The following is a 22,870-nucleotide window of genomic DNA, read 5'->3' as shown; positions in this document are numbered from 1 at the left end:
AAGAGATTTGAAGTAACTGGTTTTGAGGAGTGAGTGCTTTTTAACAATTACCCCCTATCACAGGCAATACTGAAAAATTCACATTTTGTTTTCAGAACAGACTTTGTGTATCAGCCATCTGTGACTCTAGCCATCAGCTACTATTGAAGCATGGTTTCATCTTTCACTAAAGGATTAGTCCATGCCATTCTCATCTGTCATGCCCATCCATATATTTAACACTGTATTTTTAAATGTTCCTTCCCTGGTTATAGCATGGAGGTTATTATTCTCAGAGGTGATGAGGAGATGATCTGTGCAAGTATGAGGGAGCTATTCCATTAAATCTTCCAATAAGCTCTGAAAAAGATATAAACTCCCTTTGTTGTGGGTGCAATTCAATCTTTTATGTCCTCTTCTTTTGCCAGGAAGATATGAGTGGCTAGAGTGTTTGATTCTATATATAACTAGTTGATGTCAGCTGGATGCCAGTCCCTTTGAAGAGTATCAGCCCCCAGTTTGCCTTGGTACTAGGTACCATGCAGATCCAAGCACAAGGGTAGAAACCATCCTGGACCAGGCAGGTCATCCCTGTAACGTAACTAACTCCAGAAGCTTCAACTAAAGGGTTGAGATCGCTTTTTTTCTACACAACAAAACACTACGGTAAGTGTATTGTTTCCTGAAATATTTTGACATTGTTTGTCCTACAAACTATCATATAGAAAACATTTACAAAACCTCTTGACTCTGCAATTAAAAATGTGTTTATTTTTCTTACTTAGTCAGAAATGCACTTTCTTTAAGGATGCCAGGGTGTCTCTATTATTTCCTCAAGTTCTTTTATTAGATTAAGAAATGTCAAAATGTAACATTTCTGAAGTCATAAAACAAGATGTAATTAAAATACTAGTGATGAATTTACATCTTTTAATAGTGTGTAGATGTGAGAAGGCCTAGACCACTGACACTGCTTTTGGTACAGAATTTATGTAGACAACTCAAAGACCATTCCTTTGAATTTTCTATTCACCAGCATCATGTCCTTGCATCTGTCTGCAAGCAAGAACTGCCAGTGCATTTCACACAATTAAAAGTGCAGTATTTCTAAATCAGAAGTAACTAACTTCATTATTCAACCATTCTAAACAGTTTATTAGAAATTAAAGCTGGCCAAATTGTGCAAGCTGGCTCAACAATGTAAAAATGTGTTGGTTTTTTTTCAGCAAGGAAAAATCCTATCAGAAAATCACAATGTTATCACATTCTGCCATGGTCAAAGAGAGGAAACAACAAGCATCAGCCATTATGGATGAAATACACAGAAATGGTATAGCGCTGAACCCAGCTTACTGTATATGCAATGTCTTCTAGCCCTCCCTAATATATTTTTTTAATCATAGAGTTTACCTCTTACAGCTTTGTCTCTGGGTGTTTTGCCATAAATAATCTTGTGGGAGTATCATGCTGCCTATGGTAACTAATCCTTTTGTAGTTGCCTCTTTTCATTTGAAAGCTATTTTCAGATGAACAACTGTTGTGGAGGAATGAAGTAATCTAACAGCTGATGTACATTCTGCTAGGATAGCCTTTCAGAATATTACTTGGGGTTAATAACATGACTTCATTCCATTTTAAAAGGCTGCTCTCTAAGAAACGTGCTGATCTGTATCCTCTTCTCTGCTGTTTCACTCTGCTGTTTTAAATGAACGATAAAAAATTTTGAAACAAATATTTACATTTCTGTTCCTTCCTCTCCAACTTTTATCTTTGCAACTAACAAATTTTACTAGCCTTTGGCAATTCTCTCTAATGCACAGCCACCAATTAATCTTATGTGAAGATAGCTTATTTTTCTGTTGTTGCACTGATGAAAATGTAGCCATTATGAGAAGGCTCGATTGCTTATAACAGGTTCTCAAAAAAAAAAACAACCCTTCTGGTGTGACATCTTAAGAAGCAATTAACTTAGTTGGGAATACAAATCTACATGCTTTCATTAGGTATGTACTGGATGCTTTCAGAGACACTTCCAATCCTGCCCATGAAGCCTTTTTTACCATCTATATAAAAGGTCAATTTTTTAGAAGTGAAAAGTATCCCAGAAGCCTCACTTTAAAAAGAGGGAGCTCCATAAATTTTAAGAATTTATGAAAATTGTATCACTCGCCCAGGACAAAACACTGAACATGAAATTCCAGTATTAAAAATCTTTATTGTGGGTTTTTGCTCCAAAGAATTTGGGGATGGTTTGTGTATTCATCACTGACTATAATGATTGTATGAAGAGTAGGACAAGAGACATAAGGTTTTTAGGAAAAGAAGCTGTAAGTTTTAGTACCTGGTTCTAGCCCTTTTGATATTGTCATTTCTTTTTTTCCTGTAATTTCTCTTCCTAATCAAATGCCTCTTTCCCCTTTCCATTCTCCACTGAACACACACTTAAGTCTGAAAGCCAGTCTGCACCTACAGATTTTATTACAACTTCATTGGGGTTTTGGGGGGTATTGTATACCCAAGTATTCTATGTGCCTGAAATAGTTCTGTAAACGCTCTGGGGATTGGGGAGAAAGTCTTTCATATGTTTATTTGAAACCAGGTATTTCACATGGTAAATGTTGCTACTATTCACAGCAACACTAATAAATCAGCCGTACAGTCCTCAAAATCATTGGCATTATTGGATAATGTGCGCTGATTCTTGGTATTTGCCTCACATAATCTATTCATTTTTATTACTTATGTATTATCAGATTTGCTGTCAAGTTTAGATTCATACACAGAGATATGACAGTTTACCCTGCAAGATATGGTATGATATGCAGCCACAGAAGGCTGCAAACCTATGTATGTGTATGTACATACATATGGACAAGTGTACATCCTACTTTCTGCATGACTGAGATATTTAAATGTTTAAAAAAATATTAAATTCCATTAAATGAGCGCGATAAGAGCCTGAAATTTATAACTATACAAGCTCAGTGAAACCAGTTAAGAACCAGAGGGATAACCAAAGCTTTAATCACACAAAGCATATACTAATTCTTTGGGACCAAATCTGAACAATTCTTGGAAAAATCAAGGAGAAACCTGGTTTTTAAATGGCTGAATTCAGCTCTGCCAATTTTTAACATTTTATTTTTCCCCTAATTGTTAATTCAACAAGCTTAACATGAGATCTGGAAGGTGAAGTCCTGTCTTTCTGGGGTCTGCATCGCTAATAACGACAGTCCTGCACCCGCATAAAAATTAAATACACTGTTTCAGCCAGTCTCACAAACCTATGAAACTCTCTACTGCTAACAGAGGTAATGAGTAAGAAAATATTCTGTAATGCAAGCCTTGGTAGCTTGGAATGACACACAGAAAGCATACCCACTGCATTTTTATTTCATCCCCCTTTTATTTTAAGGCTTTCAGGTAAACAGTGAACCTCAAATTCCTTGTTAAAAGATACTCATAGCAGAAACAGTTGTTGATAAATTACAAAATGAGTCAAGTTTTTATCAATGTCTCATAGATTACTAATCTGTGGACAAGACTGGTAACGGCTGAAAGTCCACATCTCCTGTTGGCTTGTGGGACATGATTTTGTGTTTTAGAGAATTTTGATACATCATAAAATGTTGCAGAAAGAGACACTAAGGGTAAACCCTCTCATGGTCTCAGAAGAGAAACTGTAGTCATAAATCAGCACGTGGATATAGTGCCCTTCCCAAGCCCTTGTTTTTTCACTGGCAGACATGGACTGATCCTAACATTTCTAAGGCTACTTGGTAGAGGTAAACATGTAAATACAAGTGTTAAGGGCCATATTTAAGGGCTTCCGTAAACATATGTAAATACATATATTTACACATGTTGGAGTTCATCAGGTTAGCCTTCAACAACACGTAAATTTCAAGTCCAGTTCTCTACTTTTCCTGAAATGCATTCTTCAGTAACTACATGATTATCTTTCATGATACAGTTAAAAAATCTTACTTCTGACAATACAACAAACATACTATCTGATATTCATTATTGAAATTTATAATCCAGATTTAGGTATTTAGAAGACCATAAACTGGAAGATTAAAGGGGGATTAGACAGTGAATGCAGGAGGAACTATAAAAATCGTATTTAAATACAGTCTGTTACGATTTTAAGCACGGGACAGGAAGGACTTGGCAGGAACAAATTAAGAAATGAAGATAAAAGGTTAAGATTAGGATTAAATTTTGAATCATACTTCCAGTATTAATTTACAATGTCCATTTATAACACTGATGTTCTCTTTTTATCACCCTCTAAATGTCCTCCTTTTCTCATTCGTCATCACTTTTTCTGCACTGACACTGAAACAATCCCTAGACACATCATAAAACTTGACAGATGATTAGATTTTAGTTGGCAAGGGACTCAAAGGAACTTCACACTTACGTTTTTGGGACGATGCCTGGATACACAACAGTACACAACTATGGGTTACAAAGTACCTTGGAACTTTTAGTTAATGTTAACAAGAACAGTTTGTATGTAAGGGAACAGCAGGGCCCAAAATACGCAACATCCAGCATGTCACAGAAGGACACTAAGTGGTTTGTACACAGATCTGCAACCACCTTGGCACCCCAGTCTCTGAGGATGGACGTACTACCCACACTGTGTGCAAAGGATAATAGCTTTCTTTCCATGAAAATATTGCCAATCTGAGGGGTAAATTTCTTACTTCTTACTAAAACCATCCAACAGTCCATACCTCTGCAGTAACCTTTAGAACTGATAAAATCAAGATGTGACTTCCAGGTCGAAATGTCAAGCCACTGGCCAATAAGCAGTGCACTTAATCACAGAGCGAAAACCCATCTAGTGTCTGTCACTGATACAGCTACGCTGGGCAAGCTGAGTCATTTTCTTCCACGTTAAGAACTCTCTGTTTTGTAGCTACCTCTTAAATAACAGGAGGTTGTTAGGATTCCTTGCAAATACTATTTTTAAAGCAGAAGTGCATGCTCCAGCTCACAATACAGTTAGCATACTCCTGCTCCATTTTAATCTACTGCAAACCTCCAGTTGAAATCAGCAGGAACAGAAGTGGATCAACATTGATGCACTTCAGGGTCCACAAATTTTGTTTGACTTATTACATGGAAAACTCTCATCTATACAGCTTTGGCTAAATATTTAATATAACTGTCTCAATTGAGTTTTCCTAAATGTCAGCAAATCACATTGTTTTTCCAACATAAAGTTACTAGGAGATGTATGCCATGTTGAACATGCCATTTACTCAAAATGAAACCCTGCACATGCAATATTACCTTCATTATTACATACCTTCTGCTGTTAATTTATTTGTAATGTTAATTTTAAATTGCATTTCCCGTGTGCTTACTCTGGAAGCACAATATGGTGCCTTGCATATAATTTTCTTTCATTTTAATGCATTAAAATATATGTCCAAATTTCAGAATTATAAATCCTGTAGACCGTAAGAATATGTGAACAGAATGTCTTATTAAAGAAATAACAAAATGTGATTTTGAGTGGATCAGAAAAACATACTAGACCACAATAATCACTATACAACCCTCAAAGCACACTGCATCTTCCTGAACTTTATGAACAACCTAGGGAAATAACTGAATATTATTTCAATTAATAAAATGATAAATACTAAACTAAGAGGCAACAGGAATTATTTTCTTAGAAATTCTGTTTTTATTATGCAATCCAATTATTGTTGTATTTGTTAAATTCTACAACCTTCTAAGCAATAACGAATTAGTAGAAAATTGTTTGGTGTTGAAAATACTGTATTCTAAGTGTTAAGCTTTATGTATAGGTTGAGGACACCTAGAGAGTCACTATGCAACAGCTATTGCCACCAGCATCCCAGTGTCCAGGACATTACCATGAAGTTGACCAGTAGAGTTTCTGATATTCAGTTGGCCATTTAAAGTCCCAGTTTGATCTCCCCTTCCCCCTGATTATTCATTTTCATTTTCAAATCTCCCAGGAAGTCACCACAGACAAGGAATCAAAATGTGGTGAATAAAGTAATATTGCATCTAGTAATTCAGTTTCTTCTTGGAGAGAATTAAAAAGCATATGTATTAAATCTAATAGTTCCTAGAAGCATGTTTTAATTCTTTGTTAGGACTCCCATTTTCAACACCCTGAGCTTTATTTTGGAATCTTTAAAAATAGTTTAAAAGTATTATGTAATAGAGACTTCCTAGTGCAAAAGTTTCTTAAAGTACAAAACATGCCCTGGCTTTCAAACGTAAGTAGAATATTAAAGAATAAATGAAAATAGAATGTCTATAAGTAGTAAGAAACTGGAAGGTATGTTTAAAATGGGCTAATGTATCCAATGCAGGCCACAGAAAGCAAAGGTCTGATGTGAAAACCCTGGCGTCGGATGGAATTTCGTTCCTGGTTTCAGCAGAAGCCACTTTTTATTAGTCTGCTGTTAAGACAGTGTGTAGGACATTATAGACCTAATTTTGGTAAGATCTGAATTCTATTTAACTGCAGTAAATTTGGATCTTGAGGTGTTTAGTATCTTCAAAAATCCAGGTTTGTGGTGTTCAGAACTCTGTTCCAAAATTTTGAAAGAATTATTAATTTCACTAACACCATATGAAGCTATTCTATGTGTTACAGAAGTATGTGTTAACATGTTGGATTTCAGGTGCAGAGTATGCCATATCAGGCATTTAAGAAAAACAGAGGCATGTATTTATTCCTTGTATTGCAGAATCACCCAGCTTAAACCTTGGCAAAAAAGTCAGCACCCCCAGAGATATCATGGTAGAGGAACTATCGACACTCAGCAACAGAGGTGCAAGACTCTTCAAGAGACGTCAGCGGAGATCTGACAAATACACATATGAAAACTATCATTACGCAGCAAACAAGCCAAGAAATGTGAGTATTTCGTAATAACTTATTAATGAAACACTGTGAGGCTAGCTTGTAATAACTACCTAGTTGACTACTGAAAATTAACTACCTAATGTGAAAATTAACTACTTAATAATATTCAGAAGGTTGGAAGAAATAAGAGTTTGCTTCATGCAACCAGTATTTTTGTTAAAAGAGGTTGGTGACCTCAACATGGTTCCCAGTTAGCAAAATGACTCTCACAGATGGCACTAACACACTTCTGGCCTGTCTGACTCGACTGGGAGAAAAAGGATAGAGCTTGCCACTGAAATTACAATTATTCCTCAAACTAGTCCTTCAGGAATTGGTTAAATAATTAACGATACTCTGGGAATCCTCACGGCAGGAACTAAATGTACCTGGCATTTGTCTCATCTGCAGTCTTTGCAAAATACTCAGAACTTTTGCTTAACCTGTGAAAATAGGGACAACATTATTCATAAATTTTGCCTAACTCTCCAATGTGCATGTTTTAATTGTTTGAACATGAATGTTCTATGCCCATTCTAATATAGCATGCAAATAGCTCCTCTGATTCCAGTATTGTATTAAATTCTGCTTCTCAGTTACATGTATGCATCACTCCTGCTTTCAGATACAAAGGTAGGCAATTAAAGAAGCAGAATTTGTCTCAGCACTTTTAAGATGCTTTGAAGATTAAAAGACATATATGCTACAAAAAGTAATTATTAATAATGTAGGAAGTATTTCTTGTAGAACAGCAATTCTCTTTATCTGAAGCTTTTACAACTATTCATTGCATAGTTAGTGCTACGACTGTGTTAGCCTCCAACCCCTACAGAATCCATACAAATATTTTTACTTAATTATTCTTTAATCTTCACATGGGATGAAAAAATTAGTAACTATATGTAATGTACTGTTGTGATATAACCTAAAGCTTGTTTTGGAACAAATAGGTGCAGATATTTCAAACTTCTTTGGTCACTCAACAGAAATAAAATTACACAGGCATCAAGTCTGAGTTTTCATAAATCTGCACAAAAGAAATCCCATATAAAAATTTGAACAACTCTACTGGACATCCACAACTATTGTTAGAACACTGTTATTCAGAAACACATCTAGGAATACCATCCTCTTTAGTTTCTCCCTCTATTGAGTATTAGAAGCTACACAGATAAATCATGAGCATACCCTCTATCTAACCAATATTCTTGATCCAGTTCCATGCTTTTTCTACAAGGTCTGAAGGTTCAGTTGCCCTCTAGTTTACTTTTTACAGCAAAACATGTAGAGTAAGCATGCTGTGCAATCAGTATGCCAGTGTGATATATGAAAAAAATGATGCCTCTGGTTCCTATTCCCTTTCCTTCAATATCTATTCTGCTACCACTGGTGGTGTCTTCATCATCTTTGTGATTCTGCCTGCCAAAACTAATCTTTCCAACATACTTCAGGATGGCTAGAAAACATTCTGCCTTGATCTTGTTTGTCCAAAGTCTAAACGAGTATTATTTGTTTGCTTCCTACTTTAACAAACTCTTAAACAGTCTATATTTAAATTGCTTTTAGCTTATGTGTCATAGCTAAAATGAGACACTGACTTCTTACGAGATGTTAGCTCTATATTTATGCAACAGTGATTAAGCCTTTGAATGTTTCTTTAGAACTGATGACCTGATATCCTATCAGGGTGGAAAGTAACAGTATACTTTGAATCTCCAGAAAGTGACCTACACTGAAGTTATTTCTATAACAAAGGAAACCCCCAAACAAAAGTTATTCAACAATGCAGTGAAATTTCAACTGATACAGGAAGAAAAGCTCTGAAGAATCAGTGCTTTGAAACTCAAACAACACAAACTTACAGAATCATAGAACAGTTACGGCTGGAACTGACCTTAAGATCATCAAGTTCCAACCCCCCCTCCCATGGGCAGGGATAACACACACTAAACCATGGCACCCAAGGCTTCGTCCAACCTGGCCTTGAACACTGCCAGGGGTGAAGCATTCACAACTTCCTTGGGCAACCCATTCCAGTACTTCACCATTCTCACAGTAAAGAACATCTTCCTTATATCCGAGCTAAACTTCCCCTGCTTAAGTTTCAACCCATTACCCCTTGTCCTACCACTACAGTCCCTAATGAAGAGTCCCTCCCCAGCATTCTTGTAGGCCCCCTTCAGATACTGGAAGGCTGCTCTGATGTCTCCAAGCAGCTTTCTCTTCTCCAGGCTGAACAGCCACAACTTTCTCAGCCTGTCTTTGTATGGGAGGTGCTGCAGCCCCCTGATCATCTTCGTGGCCCTCCTCTGGACTTGTTCCAACAGCTCCATGTCCTTTTTATGTTGAGGACACCAGAACTGCACACAATACTCCAGGTGAGGTATCACAAGAATAGGGGGATCCTTCACCACCCATCTTGTCTGGCACCCTGGGAGAAGGCAAGCATTTCAATCTGGTTGAATATTGCCTTGCCAGATTTCTTGAATCTTTGGGTATAGCAAGGGTGCTCTGCCTGGCACATGACAGATTCTAGTGATCTATGGACACATATTATACCTGCTCAAGTGACAAGAACTACTCTTTGCTGTAAAGCACACAGCCCATAGGCACAGGTAGCTTTTGTGGTGATTGGTATAAGCATCAGACGGGATGGACTCTCTTTGTAGATTGTGCACCAATATTTAAGTATTCTAAACTTATTAAAAGGTCAAGAAACTCAGCTGGACGGTATAAGGCTTTGGGAGTCTACTGACCTTGCTCACAATACCTCCAATCCTTTCAATAAAAAATTCACAGACATTAAAAATTATATCATTCTTATATCTGAATATATAAGAACATTATACTTAACACTGAAAAATTATTCATTTTTGCATACACAGCCAATGTAAGAGAGTTGTGAAGCTGTTTCATCTTCTAGCTAACAGCCAGAAAACCCTGGAGATTTTGGGACCAAAGAGGGTACCAAATAGCAGGACAGTATGCCTTCAGGTAGTATACCCTACGTCTCAGCTCTGGCCTGTAAATTGGAGTGTCACTCCAACCCTCAATAGAGGCTTTTTTGCCCATGCTGTCAATGACATTTCTTATATTTGAATGTAGCGTGGAGAGCCCATACAGAGTGTTAGAATGGATGGACTCAGTGTGGAAGGGATTCCCCAGCATGCGCCAATGACACCTCCTAATACTCCTGATCCCCGGAGCCCACCACATCCTGACAACATTGCACCCGGTAATGTATGAGTTTACAAACATTAAATACATTTAGGTTTCATCTCATAGCACTCTTTGAAAAACAGTATCTTCAAAAAGAACTTTTTAATGGACTTAATATTAGAAATCAATAAATTAGAAATAAGGTAACTAATCAGAATCTTGCATAGTAATGTCCAGTGGTGCTCTTCAGTTGCTTCTGCTCCTTTTTAAAGATTTGATATGCCTTTCGTACTACTTCTGCCTAAACTGAAAAAATACATTAATATCATGACAGGCTGCTGATATATTTAGTAGTCTTATAAACATTGAAAAACAGATCCTCAGATTTAAAAACAGATTAATACACAGGTTTTTCTTTGCCAACCCTTTGTTTCTAACATGCAACACACTGCTCAACTGCCTGAAAGTTATTCATTGTAGTTTAATTGCCGAAAAATGTGAAACTGAATTCACTGTAAATTTTGCTAGAAATCTTTGTAGAGGAGTAACTTCAGGATTTTGCCTCTGGCTGTATAAATTATTCTTTTTTTAAGTCCTTAACTGTGAGGGTACTGTTGTCTTTATTTAAAGAAGCAAGCTACAAGAAGGTCTTATTTTGCATTCTTTAAACATTAGAGAAGGCTAATTTGTTTTATTTAACTTATTCATTGATATAGACATCCTTCCTGTTTATAAATTATCCATGAGCAGAGCGTGGTTTTTACAAATTCATTCTTTGTTCAGAATTACTCAGTGAATGTTTTGTGCAGCCCTTTTCCAGTTTACATAAACTAGGTCAATGTTATTCTGTTAGTGACTGCTAGGACTCTGTTCACCCATTGGTCAAATACAATGTGAACAGAGGTAATTTCCATTGCCAAGACATGATAGATATCTTCAAGCCTTTCTTTAGGCAAAAAAAGTCTGGCAAAAGGAATAGATATGAAGCCACAGGGCTTTTTTTAAGCTCATAGAAGGAAGGAGCATTAATTTAAAGAGCTAGATGTAGTGGGAGGTTAAAGGTTAGCACAGATTTCCCTTGTTTTCCAAATAAATAGTAATGCATATAATTGGATAATGTCTCACTGGTTTTAAATTCTTCAAAGAATACATTAAGGTCTGGCTTCTCCCCTCCCCCTATATTAATTCCTGCCATAATATGCTTGGCTTTAGAAGAAATCATAGTGAATATAGAATTTATTTACTTAGTAGAATTCTGATTGGAGCCTGATCCTCAGAAGATTATGCAGAAAAAACTGATTTGTCACTTTTTCGGATAATGAGAAGGACCAGAAAAAAAAGTAGGTAGGAGATCTTAAAGCATCTAAGGCAGAGACAAAGGCAAAAACTCCTCTATAATGGCTGTAAGCCTAACCCCTTTTAATAATCGTGAAGAATTTAACTCAAAGAATATAGAATTATTTCAGTTTGAACCAAAATGTTGTTTTTAAAAATACTTTTGTTATTTCAGTGATTTGATCCAATTGTTCATTTTACCCAGCTGTGAAATAATGGTATTTTACTTCCTAGTTACATAGGATAGTGGTAAGGAAGGAGAAAACACAAATTATTATTTATAATGGCTTTGCCTTGACCACCCTGCAGGATATTCTGGACCACTGAAAGAAATTCCTCCTGAAAAGTTCAACACTACTTCTGTGCCAAAGTATTATCAGTCTCCCTGGATAGAAGCTATTAGGGATGATCCAGAGCTGCTGGAAGCTTTATATCCTAAACTTTTTAAACCTGAAGCAAAGCCAGAACTGCCTGACTACAGGAGCTTTAACAGGTAACTGTGAATGGACACTGAATTTTACACTGCAGAGAAAAACTACTATGAAATTAAACATTTCCACCAGCTGTAAAAACACCTACCACCTTTGTTTGCAAGTACATGCATAAACATGAACACACAGATTACAAGTGACAAACAAGAGCATTAAGAAGGAAACTAGTCTCTCTAACGTATGGACCCCAAATAAAATTCTAGAACTTAGGAATGTAACATGAGCTATTGAAAACTCTGAAAGAATAAGTACCAGAATTCAGTGTACTCAATAAATGATAAACATGGGCTGTAGCAGTGCTTGAAACTTCTTTGAGTATTTCCGTTGTTGACTTCACTAGCTATGGGATTGTAAGATCTAGCGGAGAAACTCTTAGCCAAAACTTTGGACTTTGGAAGCTGTATAATGCAAACCACCCTTTTTTTTTTTTTTTTTTTTAATAATGCAGCTCACATGGTTTGGTTTTTAGCCAATAAGAGTATCATGAACTTCATCCTTCAATTCATCCATCACACCAAACAGCAGCCTGCATATCTGATTGCATTTAACATTTTTCTACCTTTGACAACCTTCGGTAACAAATTAACAGATAAAATGTTACAAGGAGACTTAAAAAAACATTTAAGGTGGAAGGGTTATTTACAGTTACTAGTACACTAAGGCTTTCAGTAGAACTACATTCACAGAAAATAACGGGGTTTGAACTATTTTGAAAGCTTTAAAACACATTCTTACTTGTGTCTTTTGCTTTCATTCATACCTTTTCACCCTGTATTTACTGAAGTTATGGCCAGTTTTTCTCTAAATAGCCCCTGCTGAGCTCCTAATAGCTGAGCCAAAACAAAACCCTTACTCAAAATGCCAGATAGCAATCTACTGAAAAGAAAATGGCTCATGGCAATATAAACTTCAAGAAAAATACCACAAACATCACTTGAGTTTCTGCCATCGAGGTGGACCTCAACTCTGAGTGCAGGGACTTAAAAAGTACACAGTTCAACATCAAAATTGCACTGCAGACATTGCACTAATTCTGGTTTTCTAACAGCAGTACAATTAAGTCTGTGCGGCACATTCTCAGCAGACAAAACAGCAAATACAAGTCAGAGAGCTGTGCCACAGCTGCTAACACCGGAAAAATAACCACAAAGTTTATGCAATATGGTTATTGTAACTGACCAAAATTAAAAAACACCATCAAAATCAAACAAAAAAAACCCCCACACACAAAAACCCAAAACCAAACCAACAACAAAAAAAACCCAAAACCAAACCCCACCCCAAAAGACACACACACACACAAAACCACCTCAAACCAACCGCCCCCCCCCCCAAAAAAAAAAAACACCACCAAAAAATACGTATAGAAATAACAAGGACAGAGTCAGTTCTCCCTCTCACAAGAGAGATTCTGAGTTGAGCATGGAAGTCACTCCTGTGAAAGACAGGATTAGGCAGGGCAGACGCCCCATTAATAGGGGTATGTGTCTTGAGATGGTATCTGATGGCTTCTGTGGTCCCAAAGTGTCTTAGTTGTCCTCTTTACCACACTTAACTGTTAAGACTTCTGTCTATGGGGATTTTATCTATGTAGAACATAACAAAACTGTGGCTCACCACAGTCCGAACTTCTTGAACATATGTGCATTCATATAAAGTCAATATTCTCCCTTGTAAGTGCCATAATACCTAAAAACTAGCATATAAATCCAGATCTGGACTGCAAAACACAAGGCATACAAATAAAATCCACAACTCTCCTCAAAAAAAAACCCACATCCAGAAGAAAACAAAAGGATGCCTCATGGACCTAAAAAAGCTGTTACATACAGGACACTCAGATTTATGTTTTCTAGCAAGAAGGAGTAGATTCAAAAAGAAATCGAGAATGTGGCTAGCCTGGATTTGTTTCTACAGGAATGCCAAACCATTAGGAGTGGTATAATAAGATGGCTTCTGGCTCTTACATGGAAGATTATTAATTAGAGAATTACAGTGAGCTTTGGTGTAAGATAGGTGCAGCTGCCTGTGTAGCTAAGATAAAGGCAAATCTGAGCACTTGTATAAGGAACACATTAGGCATCTCAGGAATTTAGCACCCTAAGGGCTTTGTTCATAAGGTGAGATATCTTTTTGGACTTCTGTGCCTAGGTCCTACTGTGTAATTCTGTGCACCTGGGTCACAGCATCCTTCACTTTAATTGCAGTCTTGGAGAGAAAGCAAATGATACTATATTAAACAATTAAAAAGTGATATAAAGGGATCATTTTGTTATCAGTGAGGGCATCAATAAAGGCTTTCTATAATGCTTCATCATTCAAGAAATGCATTCAATGCATTCTTGTGCAAAACACCGGTACAGTCATCATTAGTCAGAGGGGAAGTGGTTAACAATAAGTGTGATGCATAGGACTCCCAAAGGAAACGGGCCTGGTATTATTCCCAGCTCATTTAGTGGTATCTGCGAAAAGGGCACGCAGACTTTCCAAGCCATATTCAGGTTCCTTTCAGCTTTCCCTGTTACACAACAAACTGTAAAAGCAACTTCAGCAGCTAGGGATGCCTGATGTGTTGGAACAGATGCACACAAGCATGGCTTAAAACAATAGTCACACTGTACAGATTTTTTTTTTCTCCACTTGCAGAAATGAAGAGGTGCTTCTGGACTCTGTAGCGGTGCAATTTTTAATAATAGTATCAGAATCAGAATTACAAAATTCATAGAGGTATTAGCGGAGCTCTAGTATGCTTTTTATGCTGCAAGAAACTTGCAATGCTTACAGGTCAATGAAGGAAGAAGTGGTGGCAGCAAATGCCAAGCACATTTGCCTTCTGAGGGAGGGCTTTCTGTGAGACAGCCAGTTTAACAGCACACAGCACTAGACGGAGCACATGATCAGAGAAACTGAGTTCTGAGGATGTCTGAACAGACTGTTCAGATCAGGCTACCCTTCCTCCCCCTGGATGAAAATGATTCTGTGCTAGCACAGCAATGCTGCAAAACACAGCTATGCCATCTGATTCCTCTGGAGATTAATTCCTATTAGGATTGAAGAAGTATTTACTAGTGAAATATTTTCTAGCCTCTTTTACTAGCATGGAAGCACCTAGTAATACTTGTGGAAAAGACAGCATGAATCTACCTTTGTTGAGGAGTTTGTAATATTAATTAAATTAGTACTTCTATTCCATCTGCTTTCTTGAAGCCAGATAAAACTTCAAAGGTAGTATTAGGAGTAACATGTAAAGGACTACATCTTAATCACGTAAGACAAGCAAGTCTGACTAGCTCTGCCTCTCCTACCAGATAAATTCTTGCTCGGCTTTCTCAATTCCCAAAGACTACTGTTTCAAAAACACTGCAGGAATCCAGTCCATTCAGATCAGGAGCTGTTTTTATTTCATTAATGGATTCTGAACTCTACAGTTAAAAGGATGAGATGTAGAGCCTCAGAGAAGTTTTGGGTGATAACTTGAAATGATGTGAGATTAGTAGAAGCTGGGTGCTTAGCTAGTTCCCTAGTGCCTGAATACCTCTGAAAACTGGCATTAACTCTTGCACTGAGCTACCATGAAGCTCTGAGAGTTTGCAGGGTCTGATTCTTTGCTCCTATGCCTCTTTTTTGCACAGAATTAACAATAAGCAGAATGTTTTACAAATGACAGTGAATGAAACTCACATTTTTTGTAATTAGGTAAATGAAGGTGCTAATCCAGTACAGTTAAAATGTATTTTCAGACTTTCAGCTACAATTAGTTTCCTATATTGAGACACTGTTCAATATAATGTTCAATAACAAAGACTGCGGGGCTGGGGGGAGAGGGGAAGAACCACCTGCCCTGATAAAACAACAGCTAAAAATAAAGGTGGTTGTGCCTGCTATTGTTAAATCATGCATCTACTTTTTAGGAATATGAAAAGTGAATATTAAACAATCTCTTACACTTCCTGGTGCCACTGCCTACTGCTCTGAATCAGCATTTCCACCCTTATTATGAGCAATGAGTACTGGAATTTTTTACAGATGTGTTTTAGGCTTCTACACAATGAATCACAGCTCAAGTGATACAAGTCAATGTGTACACAACACCGGTCACTACAACACCATGTTGTCAGACAAGTTATTGCTCACAAAATATACTGCTGCTGTAATGGAAAATTAACATCTATTAGCCAATTACTGTACTCTCCTTTATGTCAATCATTGTGTGCTTCTGCACAGCATGCTGAAATGCGTAATTCTCTGGAGCCAGACTTTGTACACAACTATATGGGGTTTTATCCCACAAAAGACATCTGAATTTCCATAAACTGCCTCTTGGTTTTGTTACCTGCAGAAACATGCTGTATTTAAAATCCAGTAATACTGCATTTAAAATCCAGTAATACTGCAAAGATGAAGTTTTACACTATAGAATTGCTATGCATTTTATACATATCCCTTCAATTTACATATTGATGAGAATTAAATATTACACCAATGTGAGAATGTGTACTGTAATTAGAGCAGCAATTAAAACGATCTTCATTACCCTGCAAGATGTAGATCACTGCCAATTACCATGCCATCATTTTTAATCAGTATCATACTGTATCCAATTTGACACTGTGACCTAGATGACAGTTTCACAAGAAAAGCATTTTTCATAAAGAATTTCCTTTGACCTCAAGAGAGTTTAATGCCTGGACTGGCTGCTGCTCCTGCAAAATCTTGTGTTATCTTCATCTCAGAAACATTTTTAGAGCTTAATCCAAAGCAGTGTTCTTCACTCAGTAAGTGTGCATGTCCAGAACTTGCATGATTTTTTTACATCTTACAGTATCGACCCTTTGCACTTAACACCATCCCCTCCAACAAATGCTGTTATACCAAGATCTAGTGACTTACCTGTGTAATGACAGAGAAGTACCATTTCTTTTAGGTCACGGATTCATTTTTCTGAATTAGTATCTGGGGGTTTTGTGTATGCGTGTGTGTGTACTTAATTCTCCCTAGGTTTTGCTTTATCTGTAGTTATCTTCCTGAAAATCCTAGTCAGATCTTCAAATTACCTCCTTTGGCTTCTGCCAGCATTCATTTCTTTAGGCTTCTACTGTACCACCTGGAGCCACTGGAGATATATACCAGCAGATCTGCTGTTTTATACTGAAAACACAAAACCTACCAAGGCTGGTGAAATTCCATGTCAGTAAGAATTCCATTTCGCATGCCACTAAGTATCTACACAGAAATCAGGTGTTCAATCTGTAGCTTAAAAATCTCACTCTTAACTGGATAGAGTATATTCCAGCAAGGTTATGCAAGCTGATCAAAATGCAGAACACGTCATACTTTCTTTGCTCTTACAAAGGAGTCTGGAAAAAGTAACAGAAAGACTCAGTTTGGTTTTAGTTTAGTGTTGTTTTTTGTTTTTTTTTCCCCAGCCTAGAAACCTACAAATACAGAAGAATCATGGGAGGTATTTGAAAATACTGTTGTTTTAAAATATTTGCAAATCCATGGAACAGTCAATTCCTGCTTAGTATTTCTTATCTTTTAGTTTGTCAGGCAGTATTGCCTCAGGGAACATTTTCATTTAAATAACATGAAAAATACTGACTGAAGACTAATGGGGCAATTTCAGCCACTCCTTCGAGGTTTAGTTACGTAAACACTTTCTTCAGAAACAAAGCTTATGTAAGAAGTCCTTGTCCATTCCCCTCCTTTCCAGAGACTGTTGTCTTTGGCTGTTCCTTTCTGCTTCACATTACACTTTACTGCCTCCTCACTTGTATAGCAGCAATTGTTAGAGCATAATGATATAAACCAGATTGATGAAATAATTTGGATTTTAAAATGATCCTTTGTTTTGAAGGGTCTTTGTTTTAACGCAGATCACATAAGCGGCCCAAGTTTACGGCACAACCCACATACATTCTAACTGGTACAACAGTATGGTGCTGAAATATAGTGTAGTGGGAGAAATAAGCAACTGGTGATAGAAGAAAATGGAGAATTTCCTAAACTAATTACCTGCTAGAGAGAATATCTTGCACCGCTTTCAGACTTACAAACTTATCACCAACAAGTAGTTTAGTAACTGTGACTCACCAATGATAAGGTTGTCATGCAACATCTTCTTCCCTCAGCTTTTCTGTACATTTGAATTTCAAACAAGGCTGAAGGCTTTATCTAAGGGAAAACAGAACAGATCTTAGAGAATTTGGCAGAAAAACAATGAACCCCCAAAGTCTGAAAATGTAAACAAGAAATTGTACCAAATCTGTACCATTAAAATAGCTTCTGTTCTTTTCAGCTTCTGTGAGGAAAAGGAAACAGGTATTTTTAAAAGCACATTTTCCTTTTATTTCTCCAATATCTACAGAGTTGCCACTCCTTTTGGTGGTTTTGAGAGAGCATCAAAGCTGGTGAAATTCAAGGTACCAGATTATAATCTACTGATGCTAAATGACCCCAGATTCATGATCCTCGCAAACCCTCTTGCTACCAGAAGATCCTTCAATAGGACTCCAAAAGGATGGTCATCTGAGAACATTCCTGTAGTGTTCATTCAGCCTTCAGATTCTGTCACTGTTCCAGAAACAGAGGACCTGTGAGAGAAGCTGCACTCTACATCATATAAAAAGCTGAAAGCTGCACAACCACATATTTTGGTCCAATTATTACTAAAGACTACCAACAAAATTCTTCCTTGGCAGCTGAAGTATGAATAATAATGTCTGATGCAGTGTCTCTTTTCCAGCACCTAATTTCATCTGTAGACATAATATAAATAAACTAATCTGGCAAATATGACAGGTATTTTCTGTTTGTGTTTACATGATCTTTTACTTTTTAATATATTTGCTTGTCATTTGAGAACAAGTGCATTTACAAAAAAAAAAAAAAGTGACACAACTATCAAGGGATGTGATTTGACAGGTGTCCTGATTACGGTAAAACAACTGAGCCATACCGCAACAGCACACTCTGAGTACTGCTTGCTTAGGAGAAATCATGAAGATGACGACAAAATGCTTTTTTTCTCAGGTCCTGCTTTCAGCCAAAGAATTCTGTCATAACTTCAGTGACAGGAAGTTTAGGCCATTTTCCTCCTTTCTGACTCTTACTCATCTTTAATTATGGATGTCAATATCCATGTCACCTGGATGTGTTTACAGAAAAAATAAAAAAAAAAAAAAAATGGCAATGACAAAGATTACATTACACAGTGGTATCAAAAAGTACAGAAGTATTTCCTGGATAAGTCTAGAATGTTTGGGTTAATCACAACTAAAAAACTCACCAGTGACCAGTTACATCAAGCATACCAAATTAGTATCACTGAGCTATGTTACCACAAATGCTTTTGTTACTAGAAATTGCATAGAGCTTCTTTCCCTACAGCCATAGCACATACTGAGACTTCAAAGCAGGGAAGTTTTCTCGCTCTTGAGCTCTGACATTTTAAAACTACAACTACCAGACTCTTACTAAGTATGCATAACTTCACTGAGAGCAGGCAAGAAAAAGAGATTGCTGTTTTTCAGTCTCCCTTTTCCAGTTGCAACTACATTCTAGTAAGAGGCAAACACCTATTTAATAATTGTTTATTTCTAAATGTTTTTGTGTTTGAGAAGTATCCACCATCTGCAGGTAGGATATTCTAATACACAGTTTAGTCTGTATGTGTTTTGAAACCTGAAACTTGGCTTCAACCAATAGGCCACTTCTCATATTTCCTAAATGCTTCTCCAGGACATTATGGTCTCCAAGGATTACTAAGAGGTTTCTAGCTACCTCAGATACTTTTTTTTCTTTAAATTATTTTATTCATAGAATTTTGCAAGCTCTAAAATAACATGTTAATTAAATTTCATCTCAAAATCTACAGATGATGATGGTAAGCAAATAAAATAATGTTTTTCCAGATATTTTCCTTATTAATGGTTTTGGTGGTTTTGAGATACAAATGTGAGTATTTCAGAAGTAATCAACATCTGAATAATGGCACACGTATGTTTTCCACATGTAAAATGGAAAAGTGATGCCTAGACTTCTGTTACTGAAATTTTTGTCTGTAAAAACGGTTTCCATGTTTCAAATCTGATTTAAGACAGTTAGCTGGCAGAGGAAATCGTCATCTATATACTTTGTCACATAAACTGCACACACAAATATATGGGTCCTGAACAACTCTATGAAAGAAAAAAAGAAAAAAGGAGAAAATCAAAAATCAACCTCACTGACTGGGAACACTTTCCTAGCAAGGGATTAGTCTGAGAACCTTACCTGCATGCACTGTACAATGATTATACAATGACAAAACTGTTAATTCTTGAAGGTTAAAAATCTAAAGGCTAAAGAAAAAAAAGACTAAACCAACAGTGAGGAGCAATGCAAACAGCTTCTGGAGTAATTTGTTTTTTATGAACCAGCATAAGCATTTGTAAGCCTGTTTGGACAGGAACATGAGAAAATGGGTGCACAGCATACACACAGTGAGGACTATAAGAAGGGATACATCATTTTTATCACATACTCTGTAAAAATAACCTACACATGCAGAGCATGCCACCTTGCTTCTTACACAACACATGCAATGGTAACTTTAGTTTCCTATTAGTCTACACATCCACTGGTGCAGAATGGGCTCAGGAGGCTTAAGATGTTTGAGAAGTACTTAGCCTGATAGGCATGTGTTCAGTTGATGGCCCAAATAACAGTATTAGATGGGGCTGGGAATTACAGACAGCTCTTAACTCCTCAACTTCTGTCTGAGACCTGTGAAACAAGCTGTATCACTGCAAAACCAGTACCTCTAATTCAACCCTCAGCTACAGCTGTCAGGTGCTGCAGAAGAGTAAGAACTCTGTGTCTCCTGCTTTCCTAACTCTACTACGACCTATATACATATACACTTGTACATTGGATGTGCACAGATGGTTTGTTTTAAAACTGAGGTCGGCTGTCAAGAATAGTCAGCAGCCATGCTATTTAATCCTCCCATACTGGGTGGCTTTTGCCAAACTGCCTGTTGTGAACAGGCTCTTCACCATTCTAAACTCTTGAACCATGCTTGGGAACTGTCTGGGAGAGCGTTAATTGGCAGAAGCTATAACTGCACAATGTGCTAAGTATTCAGTATGTGTGAAGTATTCTCTGTGCTAACAGCACAGAGAATCAAGTGCCAGTGTCCAGGAATGTTTCCTGGCTGCATCAGCCACAATGTAGCCTTATTGTGTAAGTCCCACTGCAATAAACAAATCTCTCTGCCAAAAGCCAATTCCTTTGCCACAAAGGAAAATCTTATGTTAAGGTTGGGAATTCAGAGATTAATAAACCTCAATGAGGTTTAGCACCTGCAACTATTGTGTGAGACACATCACACTTTGAAACATATCTTATAACTAGAGGAAAAACTGCTTTTGGGCACTAGTGATAAAGAATTTCAGAGATCAGTATTTGTATAAATTTCTGTAGACCAGAAGATGGCTCTAAGTGAGAGAACAAAGGTTTCCTTAGTCATAGGTCTAGAAAGATCAACAAATACATGTTTTAAAATTTTCAGTGTTGCTTCTAAAAGTGTCTTTTAGCTGTAAGGAAGACAGCTGAAAGGACACATTAAATGGAAAAACACATAAGCTACAGCTTTACACAAGCATAAACATTCACAGGTATATAAATATTTCAGAAGATGTGCTTATAACATCACATACACTTTATCACAAGACACTCACAGTTGCTTCCAAAAGAGAAAAAGACTGAAAGATATGATGAAAAGGCAAAAATGTAATAGGAGTCAATATACAGTTTAAAATGCCTAGAAGTCTTTGTTTCTAAAGTTTTCTTGGATAATTTTATTTAAATTAAGGTACCCATTCGAGCACTTTAAAGGGAAGTTAAAAATTCGTTTAAATGTTTTCACTAAAAATGTGAATTGAGGAAATACATTTGCTATTTCCCAATCTATATAAAAAACTCTGTAATCACTGTATGTAAAAAAGAAATTAGATGAACACTTTTGACTAGCTCCATCAATATAATGTTTTTTTAAAACATGTGCCTTAAACTTCTTTTGACATGAAAAAACAGGGTTCACGGCCTGTGCTGTCTGCACTGGAAAATAAACTGGTATCAGCAATAACAATAATCAGAAGGAGTTCATATTTCAACCCTATACAGTTATGGCCCTAAACTATGCTTTTTGGTATCACTTATGACATTCCTATGTCACATACTTTGGTCAGACTCATCAATATTATATAACTGCATTTCACTTTACTTAGCTAAGAGGCCAAATTATCTAATACGCAAGCCCTTCGCTGGCAGGACTGAAATAATTTCAGAGGAACTACATACAGTAGATTATCTGAAATTTGTTCTTGAATCCAGCAGGTCACAGTCTCTTGAATACTGGATTTCTTATGACGGCTATTTGATTATGCCTGGTTTGTTTGCCTGAATGTGCTAATAAAACCCTCCATCTGGTGTCTCTCCCAGTTTCAACAAAAACTGCAGCTCTTTTGTTTTCTGGTTGTTGTGTAATAGAGATTATGTATCAGTACCATGATACGAACAATTCATGTTGTTACTTCATTACTGTTCAGAAATACTTTGTTTATACCCAGTCTTGTATTTTGCATGTCTTCAACTGCATACTCCCTTCTTAGACCTCTTAAATATGTCAGCATGTCTTGGCTGCTTTCCCTCTGCATAAACTACGAAACTGACAATTGGGGAAATAAATTATTATTCTATTGTCTCAAAGTACTTATGCATTTTAATTAAATATGCACTGTCTCAACCAGAAGTGGGAAAACCACACTGGAGATGGAATTCTGATCCAAGTGAAATCAAGCAAAGGTTTTGATGCTGATCTCTGTGGAGCTATTCGTGGCATTTATTACATCTCCAATGTGTATCTGTAATTGAAATGTATGCCCCTATCAAGGGTATATTCAGTGTCAGAATGGACGTTTTGGATTGGAAAGCTTGGCTTAATTACGTATGTAGT

At 36.9% G+C, this 22,870-nt stretch overlaps 1 protein-coding gene across 1 annotated transcript; it reads left to right on the top strand.

The window, feature by feature from the left end:
* Positions 1 to 490: 490 nt before the first annotated feature.
* MYOZ2 (myozenin 2) lies at positions 491 to 18,669 on the top strand. Its single transcript, XM_061372120.1, has 6 exons — positions 491 to 645; positions 1,206 to 1,309; positions 6,729 to 6,898; positions 9,992 to 10,121; positions 11,690 to 11,873; positions 18,239 to 18,669. The coding sequence occupies exons 2-6, from the start codon at positions 1,234 to 1,236 to the stop codon at positions 18,468 to 18,470; spliced, it is 792 nt and encodes a 263-aa protein (XP_061228104.1). The 5' UTR covers positions 491 to 645; positions 1,206 to 1,233; the 3' UTR covers positions 18,471 to 18,669.
* The last annotated feature ends 4,201 nt before the right edge of the window (positions 18,670 to 22,870 follow it).

This window comes from Neopsephotus bourkii, unplaced genomic scaffold (genome assembly GCF_033783945.1).
Source record: "Neopsephotus bourkii isolate Nb327-2 ecotype Australia unplaced genomic scaffold, CSIRO-AGI_Nbou_v1 NB_1598, whole genome shotgun sequence".
Classification (NCBI taxonomy): domain Eukaryota; kingdom Metazoa; phylum Chordata; class Aves; order Psittaciformes; family Psittacidae; genus Neopsephotus; species Neopsephotus bourkii.
The sequence above is the reverse complement of the archived record's forward strand: the minus strand, read 5'-3'. Positions and strand labels throughout refer to the sequence as shown.

Bases quoted from the DNA above. Each gene is read 5' to 3' on its own strand.
- MYOZ2 (XM_061372120.1), top strand. From the start codon at position 1,234: ATGTTATCACATTCTGCCATGGTCAAAGAGAGGAAACAACAAGCATCA. The intron at 6,899-9,991 runs GTGAGTATTTCG...ATTTGAATGTAG, and splicing joins CAGCAAACAAGCCAAGAAAT to CGTGGAGAGCCCATACAGAG. The intron at 11,874-18,238 runs GTAACTGTGAAT...CAATATCTACAG, and splicing joins GACTACAGGAGCTTTAACAG to AGTTGCCACTCCTTTTGGTG.